Source organism: Adelges cooleyi, unplaced genomic scaffold (assembly GCF_023614345.1).
Source record: "Adelges cooleyi isolate 19-005CV unplaced genomic scaffold, UGA_ACOO_1.1 ACOO_flye_CR_arks_rails_tigmint_CR_PRNA_38, whole genome shotgun sequence".
Lineage (NCBI taxonomy): Eukaryota > Metazoa > Arthropoda > Insecta > Hemiptera > Adelgidae > Adelges > Adelges cooleyi.
The window spans coordinates 94,358-108,353 of NW_026096056.1; the positions used below are offsets into that span (position 1 = coordinate 94,358).

Below are 13,996 nucleotides of genomic sequence, written 5' to 3' on the forward strand. Positions count from 1 at the left end.
ACTGGCTGACTTTTTTGGGTGGGGATCTAAACTTTTTATCTTTTCTTCTGTGTTCTCTCCTCCCCATCACCCACGTAACTCTTAAGTGAGGAGTCACTTGATAAAAATGTTTTTGCTTAACATAAAATATTTAAATAAAAAGAAAACTTAAAAAATGTTATTGAGTCAAAATATAATGGTAATCCATCCGAATCCATAATAGTTAACTAGTCTTAAAGAATTTCGACTAAATATACAAGTAGTTTAATAAATAAAAAATATTTTACGGTATTGTCAATCTCAAAAAGTTTAAGAAATAAAATAAAATAGTTCAATTCAATGCGTCTTGATGTATCCGTTTGTACCAGCTGAACTGGTATTACTATTATTGTAGTTTGTATAAGAAGCAATCGGTGTGCTATTTTGCAATTGAACCTACTTTTTTTTTTAACCTCTAGACTGATTTTTTTAAGTATACAATTTATAAATTAAAAACCGTATTTATTTTTAGGATATTCAATATTTGTTCTGTTTGTTCAATTGTATTATAAAATATTAAGTTTTTTTAATTTTAATTAATCTAATATAAAGTTCAACAATATCACAAATAATAAAGTTTAATAAATATTTATACACTATTGTTTGTGTTCCAGTAAAACTACTACTATTGTCTCATTATTTTTTTTTTTAGTAGCTAATGTTGTTTTTTTGTTATTTGTAATATGACCTTACTGAAAAATTAATACATTAATTCATTAAAAAAAAAAATTATACATGGTGTACGAGTTATTTTTTTTTAACACAAATAATGTTATCACATTTTATGCTGCATTTTCACCTCGCGTAATTAATACAACAAGTTTCGTACAGCCATTATTTAATCTGATGATGAGTCTTCTAAATTTCCAAAAGGGTTAACTATTTCTGGTTTAAAAGTTATAAGGATGCATTTCAATGAAATGTATTTTAAAGAACCAAAGAGCTATTGGTTTTGGAATGGTGTGCTTTTTTGCAATTGAATCTACATTTTTTTTTACTACTAAACTAATTTTTTAATGTATACAATTTATAAATTAGCAATCGTATACATTTTTGAGGTTTTTAATACTTGTTCTGCTGTTATTTTAAGTTTCATTATTTTAATTAATCGTATTTATATTCAAATCAATATCACAATTGTTTAAATATTTTACCATACTATTATTTATTTTCTAGTAAACCGGACATCATTGTAACGGACATGCAGGATAAGTTTCTTAATATTCCGTCAAGCTAAGGAAATGAGCAAAATAGTGTTTCGGGTTTTATTAAGCTATATATTTTGCCATAAAAAATCTTAGTTGAAATAACTAAATCCACAGTTAAAACAACTGCTAAATGTTAAGTTAAAACAACTGCACATTAAGATAGCCCACTTTCATAATTTCTAATTTTTATACTACCATTATGAGCGCAGAATTTTTAATGTTTTATATTTACTATTTATTATAAAATAACAAAACCGCTTTGCTGTTTTAGAGTGCTTTATACTACATTCGATTCTTACTATTTGGATATTCACAACGAAGCCTTTGATTATAAAGAAATCACTTTCAGATTTAATAATATTCTCTTGACTCCTGAATAGTACACTAACAGTCTGTCGTTAGCGTTGAAGATGACAGCATTGATGCCGAAATACGTGTACGCGGAGAATGTATTATTTTATGATCAAGGGTTTTCAAAGAATCATTATTATAAGCATAAGTTGTTTAGGTTCTTTCTAGATCCTATTTTTTAACTTTTTTCTCAGCTTGTTTTACAGTACTTACTTTTGCGCTGGATTATACCGTACTTGGTTTAAACTAGACTAGTTTATTTTTAAAATAGTGTTTATGAGAACAATTAAGATTATGAAAATTGTGCAAAGTTAGATTAAAAGTGTAACTGAACAATGTATATTTAGAAAAATATACATTGTTATAAATAAAAGACACAATAATAATAATGGTTGCGTATAACTTTAATATGCATTTATATAATATATTCAAGTGTGATTGTATTTTTATAATTTATATTATTATTTATTATTACATTTAATAAAACAAAAAAATGTATACATATTAGTTTGTTTTACTGAGCCTTGTTAGCAAGAGCCGTTGGGAAATGTTTTATAAAGTTTTCTTAAATAGTTATAGTTTAATATTTTTGAAAATGTTTAGTGTGAAAATAGTCCACGCACTGCGATTTCTGACATTAAAAACCCCCAGATGCCATCTAGACTTCTGTATATACTTTGTTGACGTCCATGGAATAAGATACAATCACGTTTTTCGTAGTCAATTATAAGTTTGGTTATGTACCAATCTGGAAATGTTGCACTCAAGTATATCGCTGTCAAACGACACAATCGTCGAAAAGCGGCCGCAGTAATCCTATGTGCATACACGGGTTTTTCTAAAATACATTTAAAATTTTTTTAAATTAACATACAAATAATATGTTTTTTTTTTATGGTATTTCTAGACACTATGCGTTAATGTATATTAATAATAATAAATGTATTACTGTTTTAAAACTCATACAACTTCATATTAATATTTACCTAATATAGGTTGGATTATATTTGTTATAGCTGGTCTAGTAAAATTCCTTCTATTTTTTCCAAGGGTTTCCAAATTTAAGCCTACAAAATCCACAAAAATAATTGTTACATGCCAGCATAAAGTAGACGTTAAAAAAATAAAAATAATATATTTTAGTTGCTTGTGGTGCATAATTTAAAGAATCGTGATTCAACTAATTTATTCTATTCCACCCCCTATCTCCCATCCCTATATCCTACCCCTATCTCCCACCCCTATCACCCACCTCTTATCTTCCACCCCAATTCCATCTTTATCACTATAAGATATTGAGTGGTTCACGATAAAATGATGACCCTGCGTACACTTATAATTTGTTTTTCTTTTGAGAAGTGTTAAATATTAGTTTACAATCCAAATGTCTCACTCTTTTTTCTCTTTCTGTATCCATAATAAAAAGTTTATTTTATTAAAATTGTTGTTTGACATAAAACATTTATTTAAGAAAATTAAGCAAATTTCATCTCTAAAACAAGCAACGCCATTTACGACTATCGGAAAATTCGTAATTACTTTCGGTTTCATCATTTGCAAGTTCGCCAAGTCCTGTAATAAACACATCAAATCATTATGCACTTATAAAACTCAGTCTGGTGGAAGTTAGGGTAGATTTGAATGCGGGGTACATTTAAATGATGCTGATAAAACTATTTCCACTGGGCAGAAAATAACGAGAAAAAAATATTTTTAGTAATCACGCTGTTTGAAGTATCGTTTGTGTTATCTGCGGATTCTGATTTCAGACTGATTATGTGATTAATAAAAATAAAACTGTCATTAATTTTAAGTACAAAATAATGTCTTCGAATCCTAAATTTGGTATTCTATCAATTTGGTATTTACACGTAGATTTATTGTAATTATTTTATCTGATGTATTACTAAATATTAACAATTATAAAGTGAGGTGGATTTGAATTGGCGACCATGGAGTCCATTTCAATATTCTACTCTGTAGAACATTCATGTTCTATATTTACTTTAAATACAGAAAAACGTTTTTTCTACAAATTAAATTGTATTGTACATATTCAAATATATTAATCAGACACACTCAAATCCGTCCCCGTTAAATTCAAATGTACCCCATAACAAGGGTACATTTGAACAAAATTATACATTTATAGATGAGAAATGATAAATTACTTGATTGATAAAGTTGGGAATAGTATTATAATGTGTACAAATATTTAAACTACAGATTGGAACTCCCAAACTAGAAATTTTCCATAATATTAAATTAGGGAAAATAATGATATAATTTAATTTAAATTTACACCGTCTTCCTCTATATATTTTATATAAAACAGTCACTTAAAATTAATATTAACTAGAGCAAATAATTATTGCTAAATATTATTGAATAAATGTTTAATTATTTCTAATAGCAACCATAGGCGGACTTAGGGGTGGGCTAAAGGGGCATTAGCCCCCCCAATATGTGATTTAGCCCCCCCAAACCCAATTGGCTTTTTTTATTTCAGTAAAATTCTTATTTAATTTTCTATTACCTAAAAATGTATAAAAACCGTATTTATATGAAATGTTTTTTATTTTTTTCATGTTAAAACATTTTGGGGTATATCTCTTTTCTATAGGTTTATGCCATGCTAAAAAATATAACCAATTCATTGCCTATTTTACTGACAAATAGTGCAGATAGTGTTTTTAATACATCAAAAATATTTCGGTTTGTTTTGGCAAGTGGAGCAAGTTATATTCGTAAGTTGAATTATAATTACTGTAGTTGTTTTAAACAAAACAATTTTACAGTAGGTATTATTTTAAAGGATAAATGTTGAAGATAACTTTTGAAAGTCAAATTTTAACCTAAATATTTAATTCATTTATTAAGTATAGAACAATAATGTACCTAGTGAAAACTGAAAACTGGTTTGTTATGGAATAAATCATTTTTGTATAATACGCTTTTTAAATTATAGACGAAGTATGTGGATGGAAATAATAGTATTCTAGCCTTCTATCACCTCATCGAGAACATTAAACTAAATTTTATATTTTATTGGACATTTTTTAGCTAAAATAAATAGAAAAAATGATGTATAGGCGTTAAAAGGCAAATTTTTGATTAAGCTATTAGAAAATTAATTCGATTTATAATTAGAAAAAAATTAAAAAAACTAATTATAAACACTTCTACAGTAGAGGCTTTGAATCTTTGCCTGGGGGGGGGGCAATATTTTTGTATATAAACATACTCAAACTATAATAAAAGTAGTCAGCAAGTGTAAAATATAAATTAACAGTATATTTATAGTTTATACTATATAGTAATAATTTTGTTATCAGTTGATATTCAACTTCGATTTTAATATTATACATGTTGCATCAATAAAAAAATATAACAAAATATTGCATATACATGCCCACACATGCTTAAAGCGGAAAATTTACGAAAAATAAAGATTTTGTAGGCTACATCAATGTCTAAATATTGTCTGGGACTAAAGCCCCCCCAAAAATCAACCCCTAAGTCCGCCTATGATAGCAACATTTGTAGAAATAGTTAATATTATATTTTGAATAATCATCAAACACATAAGTATAAAACATAATATGTTATATAGCTTTTAATTAGTTTTTTATAGTTTTTCTTTAAAACTACAAACTAGTATATTTATTATTTTTTTAAATTTTATATTTACCCAATGCATTTTTTATTTTAAGGCCCATATTATACTGGTAATGTTTTAAATCTAAAATTTAAACAAATTATACTTTTATTTTACTACTAAAGTCAAAATGTTTTGTTGGTGTTATTCAATTGGTACATATGGCTAATCGTAAAGTATTTATAAACAATAAATATGCGTTAAATATATTAAATATGAGTTATAAAAATGTGGTTACTGGTCATATTGTCATCGGATGGCATAACTGTTTCTTCTGAATCTAAAAAAAAAATTCTTGTGTGCATAAAGAATATAAAAGAACTGTAAGTAACAGGTCCATAATAGGCAATGAAAATTATTACCCACAAACAAAAGAATAGTTTTTTCCTCTGAAATTAACATAACATAGATTAATGATATTGTATTTAAATTTGTATAATAATATTGTAAACAGAAAGACAAGGAAGCTCAAGGTGTGAAGAAATGTGCTCCACCGTATATTCAATACAACGAGAATCTCTGCAAATTCAATGGGAATAAAGTATTTTCTTAAAATTGAACAAAAATTATTACCCGGTACAGTGATCATTGAATTGATTATAGCTGAAATTGACATGGCATATATTAATGATATTGCAATAATTTATTTGCTATTAAAAGCTATTAAAATTACATAGTTAAAGATTAGAAAACGAAATTTAAGTAGAAAAAAACTATATTAAATGACTAGGGAATCTTTATGAAAATATAATTGCTGAATTGAAGCAGTTGTGGAGAGGAGTATAAAATACAAAAACAGACCAGATTGACAGAGCTAACAGCAGTGTTTTTTAATTAAAAATTCCATTTAGATTTCGGAAAAAATTGTAATGTTTTTATCACTTTTCAACTACACAAAGATAAATTGCCCATACAAGTTTTATAGTGATTTTGTTTTTTCTATTTTTTTCTTTAGTTTATTATTATTATTATTATAATTATGATTACCAAAATCTTTAAAATGGACGTCATCATCAACCAGTTCATTAATTATTTGCTCCAATTTACCTAGAATAAATTAAAAAAAAATTAGGTATGTACTGAAATATTGAAATAAAATTAGATACCATATAAATACTTAGAATAATAGTAATTGTTAAACCCTGCTTTAAGCAGTAGTCATTTAACTTAATACTACATACCTGGTGCACTTTTCACTATTGATAAAAATTAGGTACTAGGACAACTAGGTACACATAACGAAACTTTTATTTATTAGCATATTCATTTTATATATATTTTACCTGCTCTAGAAGCACTCTCAATGAATTTATCTGTAAAACATAATTTAATAAATATCTATGAAAACAGTAAATTAAAAAAAAAAAAATTGTTATAAAACAAAAATGTTACTTACTTGTGACTAAAACCTGCTTCCAATAATTCTCTGTAAAAAAGTGATTAGATTATATTTAATTTTGTATGACCAACCTGTAAGTTGGTAATTGTAAAAATAAAATAATAACCTTGATAATTTTGCGGAACATGTACAGGGACGAAAGCTATAAATAAATATATATATATATATATATATATATATATATATATATATATATATATATATATATATATATATATAAAATGTTATTTTATCTGCAAATAATAAAAAATATAAAAGCAATTTGTAAAAATCCCCGTTGCCTCCAACCCGGATAATAGAATTTTTGGTTTTGCGAGCCAGTATTTATATGTTAAATATATATGAATTTCTAGGTTGCTTTCTACAAATTCACAGTCAATAGGCATTTGAGTTTGTTTTTATTATATTATTAATCGAAGGTTTTGGTTTAGCAACCGTATACAGGCTGCATCTTTGATCATGGGCCATTCAATATGTAATAGTGTTTAATAAGATATTGAATTTTTTTTGTTCATATTGTTTTTTATAAAACGTGATCTCAACTTTTCACAATTTGTTTTTGTTTTTACCCCTCCCTACTTTGTTTTTTTTATAGCATCTTTTGAAGTTTAAATGGTAACGTATATATTTTATTAATTTTTTTTATTTAGAATATTTTACTAAAAAACTTGAATGGTTGATAACCAGTTATAAACAACTATTTTTAAAGTAATATGAGTTTAAAAGTTAGAAAGGGAGAGTCAGTGAGTGCTGATATAAAAAAAATACTGCACTCTACCTTTCCTCCTGCCATAAATATGAAACTTCAATAACTACAAAAATAATTATCTAAAACTGGTTATCGACCAGTCAACATTTACATACTCAAATGTGCATTATTCTCATTTTAAAAAGTTAATGAAATGTATGCGTTACTTTTTAAATTCTAAAAGTTGGTATAAAAATGATTAGATTGGAATGGGTTTAGGAACATAAAATGTGTGGAATATTTTTGTTCATGTTCTGAGATTCTTTTGTATGGTATTAGTTATATTCTATATTTAAGTCTACTAATTAGAATAAAGAGTTTGGAAAAAAACTAATTTTTATAAAATAGTTATATCATTGGCTAACTCCTGATGACAGATACTGTAAACATAAATATGTTAATTTAAAACTTATTTTCCGTTCTACTATCAGCTGAAACATGAAAATTATATTGGAATTCGTACGTTTTATAAAGTCAGTGTCCTTACTACTATAAAACTAGTTAGCACAAATTTAAACAACTTAAGATTTAATACTATATTAAGTTTACGAAGACACAACCAAACATACCGGGCTACTAATAAATAAGCTGAATTAACGACCTTAGACCGTGAGTTAATCCACTAGTACACTTCTAACTAAATACTAAATGCTCATAGCGTTCGATTTAGAATAAGGTTATGATACGGTTTGGCAAAGATTAATAATACACTTAATACAAAATTTAAATAATAGCGGCAAAGTATTCATTTTTATAGGACATATTTTGTACGTCCTAACATTTCAAATAAAAGTCAATACAATTCTGGAATTCAGTAAAGTGGAATTTAATGGAAAAAAGAATCAAAAGATTGGGTAAACTTTTAAAAAAAAAATTTGTAAATTTAATAAGTAAGTAGTTAGCACTCAGGTTATTTAAAATCAAAAAATAAGGCCAGCTAGAAGGGTGGAGTGTTTAGGTTTCCAAAACTCTGGTCAGATTACGCGTTTTAAAGTAGAATTAATTTTTCAAGGAGTAGTTATACGCAGATATGGAGGCTCCTTATATAAATATATAAATAAATAAATAATTTCTTTATATTGTACTTACCTTCTTAGACATATAAAGATAAAAGTATTAAAACAATTTTAAATTTAAGTTAACAATTTAAAGTGTTACCTTCGTTACAGTCACCTTCATCAACAAACGATACAATAAAATTAGATAACAATGCTAGCAAAATAATAGATTTCATCTTTGGAACTTTTTATTTTACACGTGTGCAAAAGTTAAAAAAAATTCAACAGAATGGATTTCACGTTTGAACTTGTCCACTTGTCTAACGAAATCTACAAGTTTGAATTTGATCTGTAAATAATAATAAACATAAAAGCAATTTATATTAATCCCAGTTGCCTCCAGTGTACAAGTTAGAAGGTTTTGGTTTTGCGGGGCTGTTTTGTGTATGATACATATATACAGAGGGATAATTTTATCGTGAATCATTAAATATCTCAAATGGTAAAATAAGAAATTTAATTTTTGTATTTTTCATAGAATGTGATTTGAATTTTTTTGTTTCACTTCCGACGTATTTTTTTTTGATAGTAACTTTTGAAACTTGGTAAAGGTAAAGCATACATTTCATTATTGAAGAATTTGTTTTTGGATTTTAAAACGTTTTGAAAAAAGGACATGTCTTGTAGCGGCCCCGAGGTCTTCAATTGGTGTATACAACCTAAAGTAAAAAAAACTATTTCCTTCGGCCCAAGTCAAAAAAATAATATTTACAAAAATGATTTAGATTTTCCATCATAACTCAACAAATTCTAATTCTACAAAAATTAAAATAATACATGACTTTGTGTAAGATATGCATAATATAAGTGTACAATTTTATTTTTATCATTTTTTTAGCGTAAAATATGCAAATTCAACTTTTTTAAATTAAATTTAAACCGATAGTAAAAAAAAAAATGACTATAAAACAAAAATGAACAGAAAAATAACACTCGGAAAAAGAAAAAATATATTTTTCATAGATTTTTTAATGTGTATATAATTATCATCATCATGTAGCTTAACGGGTCATGAAGGCCCAACGCCGTCATCAGATGGTTTCTTGACGAATTCGCTATCCGGGACGGGTCGTCAATCCGTTTATAGTTATGAAACAAACAATAATTTGTAAGTTCATATTATTAAGTGATACAAGCAAATAGGTGTTAACAAATTAAGTAAAGCAAAATAAGTTTTTTTTTTGCAATTTGTCAATTTTAGAATTCTATTTTTGGCTATTATAAAAATAATAATTGTACCCGTATTTTATGCAGAATTCAAAACCCTACAAAATTATATTTTTTTTCATTTTTGTAGTTATGTTGATGGTTTTTAGATTTGATGGACAATCTAAATTTTGCTGAATAATACATTTTTTGACGACATATTTTTAAAAATTTGTTATTTTTAATTAGGTATATGTACATTAAGGAGTTACTTTTATGAGGTATTGTGTAAATATAAGAAAACCGTTCACTCAAAAACGTTGTTAAAAAATGCCGTTAGACCCGTTAAAAAAATAACTAGTTATAGAAAATACTCATTGCTGTCTTTTTCACATTAAAACGTATGGATCTAAATCTCATTCCTTTTTAGTCTTAACGTAATTACAATTTTCAGAGTTGGATAGAAATACTTACTAATATTGTTGAGCTGATAGAATTTCTTAGACAATAATCGACTTGTCCGGCTTTTGAAACTATATGGTCTTATGCGACTTACGAATGAGCTAAGGTATATTTCGCCCGAAAAATCAGAACCGAATAGGTTTTTGCAATATCAGTATTGTTGTTTGTTTTCACAGGTGGTTCATTTTTTTTATGTTTTTTACCGTGTACATACACTCTACTTCGACGCGGAGTTAAGACTATGTTTTTCTTAGGTTTTACAATCGTCCATATATCCAATGTTTACATTAGAGTTGCAGTGAAAATGTATTTTATATTGAGGCAACATTTCTAGGTTAACACTTGAATAGGTAAAATATATTATTGGACGGAATAGTATTTTTTTTTCTTTTGAAATTTATATCATGGTTTTACAATCATTTCAGACCTAGAAATGTTATTCTTATCATAATAGTTTAAGCAATTTCCCTTTTCAAATCGTATTTTGCTGAATTTTATTTTTCAAATTTGCAATTAGTACATAACTATTAAACTGGTTTTTTTGGTGTGATCACCCTTCAGGTTGGTTTTGCAGTTTTCCATAGTTTCACCATTCCTCTCTATTACCAGCTAGTCTCTTTCATTCCCTATAATTTGCTAGACCAGCATCGGTTATTATCTTTTTGATGTACGATGTTCTTAGTCGTCTCCGACTCTTTTGACATTTATCTTCCCTTCTACTATAATATATAGAAGCTCTTTTGTGTATCTCAGCACATGACAAATCATATTTTATTTTCAATACATTGTAATATATGGGTAACCGTCTATCGAAATCGGGATCCCATAGTCCATAGACCTTGAGAGGATTGGATAGTCCGTACCATTAGGGCGTGTGGTCGATATTTTTTAGCAGAATTTTTAATCTTGCCTGGTTTTTTTTTATTGAAAATTTCTATGCGTTCTTCATCATACCATTCTTCGTTTATAACGTTCTTAGTGTCACCTACACTCTCCTAGGCTGCGTTATGCTTTTGAGAAGCTCCTATAGGTCTTCTATTTGATAATTGTTGTTTATGTCTCCTAGGCTACTTAGTCTTGTGTCAAGAGCTTCCTGATATTTTTTTAGGCCATCTTCATTTTTCAGGCATTCAGTGTTCCATCTCTTTCTTTCTATGCCTTTGTCTTTTTGTATGTTAGCTAAGCGTTGTCTAGATATTGCACGAAATAGATAGTGATCGGTATTGCAGTTGGGGTCTCTCATCGTGCTTGTCTTCATCAATTTTAGCTGAGACGAGCTTAAAAGACAATATGGTCAATTTGATTAACTACGTTCTATCCAGGCATCTCCCATGTTCCTTTGTGTGTGAGAACAAGTACTTTTAATTATTATCCTACCATTTCTGCACATTAAACCAAGAGTAAACCATTATCACTCGTGTAGAGAAAATCGTCCTGCTACTGATCTTATTTATTCTGATCTTTGCGTTAAAGTCATCCATTATAACAATCATGTTTAGGTACCTTATCAATGCTTTTTTCTAGGCTGTTGTGAAAATCATTCTTTGCTTCTTCATCAGAGACTTCAGTTGGGTCGTATACTGAGAATTTTGATATATTTCTGAATTTTCCTTTAAGTCTTATTTTGCTTATCCTGTCTGATATGGCTTTTAAAGTTTAAAAAGAACTTGCTCATTTTCTTGCTCATGTAAAATCCGACACCATAACTTCCTGTTTTCTTTTCAGGGCTACTGTTGTATTATGTATAGTCGACCTAAGTTTACCTTTATAATATCTAAGGTATAGAATAAGTTTTTAAATTTGAATGGATATTTATTTTACGTAAGATGTGGTTATTCTGAAATAAATACAATTCGCATAGAGCTTCATGTTTTGATTAAAATACCAAAATAAACAAAACACTGAATTAACAGTTTTTTTTTAGTTGCTCATATTAAAATTTTAATTATGTAAATACAATTTAAATTTTTATAATCAAATCCTTATGCAGACACAAAACTATTAAGAAAAAAAATATTTATATTAAAAGGAAAAGATGTCAAAAATTTACTAAAACAAAATAAGAAAAATAAACTGAGATAGCCGTTTTGAAGTTGAAATGAAAATGCAGTGGCTTATGAGCCACTGCATAAGCGATAAATGATAATATACCATTTGAACTTCAATAACAAATATTATAAAACACAATTCCTATTTAAATTATATAGGAAATAAACAGTTTTGTTAAAATTTCCAAAAGTTAGGTTTGAGAAATATTATCCCTTTCCACTCGGCTGTTCAAATAAACAGACGTCATGAGAATTTGGAAAAATAATTTTGAGAGGACGTGGTATAGCTGATGGATGGGCTGTAGCTAATCAAAGACGAGAAATATTGTTAGGCCTTACTTGACATCCATGTTATCAAAAAGTTGATTAAAAAAGCCTTAAAATATTGTTTTATTGTACTTTAGTCAAAGTTTGTGAGATTATCTGTTAAGTTAAATAAGACGAATGTACAACTCATAGATTTTCGATCAATTAATTTCACGACAGTGTAAATTTCCTTTTATTTATTATTCTCTAATGAAATCACTTTTTATTTCTAACTTAGTAGCTTTTCGTTATATTGTCCTCCAATAACTTAAAATTCTTATTTTATACTTAAAATAAGTACTTAAATTTCACTTTTTTATGCGCTTGTCATAAACCAAGTTGTTTTTGTTTTATCTAACAAAAATTAGATTATGGTATGATATTATAGATGACTACACAAGACACGTATATTATTTTTAAACATAAAACAAGTACTTTTTCTTATTTTTTGCTTCTGAGTCGTGGCCGAACGTCTGTAATGCTCATGTTATAAGTTTTGTATTGGGTGGCCATTGCTCCACATACCTGATTAGAAATATAGTAAATTAAACAGAATAGCGAAGTGCCTCATAAAAATACCAAGCACTACTTTTTTTGTAGGAACAAAAATTATATCTTGTACCAATTTTCAGAAAGGGGATAGTGTTGATACACTTTTGGAGTTAGTTGTATCATCACTGGACTTTAAAATGTTACATAGTAAATACATTATAAAAAATTTATAATTAATTAAGTATTACATGGATAAAAGTTACAACATTATAGTTCAAAATAGCGTGCAGTGATATGCATAGACAAGAAAACTATTTAATATTAAACGTCTATCTACGGAATTTATTTCACCGTACGGTCATGTGTACAGCGAATGGTCGAGTTGGAAATAATTATTCAAAGGATTGTTGTAAAAGAAAATATTTAAAAAATTCACATACGGATAAACAAAAATTGAAGTCTACCACACTTCATTTTGTCAACATGTTTACTTAGTTTTAGACGATTCATTATTTTTAGTACATTAATCTCAATTTGATAGACTAATAAAACATGTAGGTTTCTATTTGACATTTAAAGTTATCATCTAAAACTACCATTTAAAGTTGAAAATAATATTTTTAACTCAAACACTAAAAACTAATTGTTATCATCTAGTGTAACGAATTTACATGAAACTTTAATAAGTAAATCATTTCATAGAAAATATCACTATAAGGAAATTGTTTATAATATGTAAATTGTGACCGTAAGATATTTAAACAAATATTATCAAAAAAAACTTAAACATTAGTTGGTTTTTTCTAAAAACAAGACATGTTTAGGTGAAATGATCATCTAACGTTTTACTTATCTTTAGTTCAAGGTTATTGGTTCAAGGCTATTATTAGTGCTATGTTAGTGATAGCCATGTTTTTGACGTCTTAGACTAAAAAGCTTTACAGTATTAAAAAAAAAATGTGTATTCAGTAAAAAGCTTTTCTTGTATTTTTTAATCTCTTTATTAGATTTTTTTTAGCAACCAATTTATTGATATTAGCTTGGATATGGGGTTAAACATTGATTTGCATTGGTGTATTTTTGTTTTTATGTTTTTATCTAA

General features: G+C 27.1%; 1 protein-coding gene and 1 long non-coding RNA gene across 2 annotated transcripts; both read right to left on the reverse strand.

Moving 5' to 3' along the window:
- Positions 1 to 2,176: 2,176 nt before the first annotated feature.
- LOC126841276 (uncharacterized) lies at positions 2,177 to 6,265 on the reverse strand. The gene is made up of 8 exons (XM_050577646.1): positions 6,223 to 6,265; positions 5,809 to 5,838; positions 5,598 to 5,624; positions 5,474 to 5,515; positions 5,269 to 5,319; positions 3,117 to 3,149; positions 2,564 to 2,644; positions 2,177 to 2,415 (listed from the first exon to the last, which is right to left on the reverse strand). The coding sequence occupies exons 2-8, from the start codon at positions 5,822 to 5,824 to the stop codon at positions 2,177 to 2,179; spliced, it is 489 nt and encodes a 162-aa protein (XP_050433603.1). The 5' UTR covers positions 5,825 to 5,838; positions 6,223 to 6,265.
- A 250-nt stretch (positions 6,266 to 6,515) lies between these two features.
- On the reverse strand, positions 6,516 to 10,152 carry LOC126841260 (uncharacterized). Its single transcript, XR_007686148.1, has 5 exons — positions 10,061 to 10,152; positions 8,541 to 8,729; positions 6,741 to 6,776; positions 6,632 to 6,661; positions 6,516 to 6,548 (listed from the first exon to the last, which is right to left on the reverse strand). It is a non-coding gene; the product is annotated as an uncharacterized LOC126841260 (long non-coding RNA).
- Between the last annotated feature and the right edge of the window lie 3,844 nt (positions 10,153 to 13,996).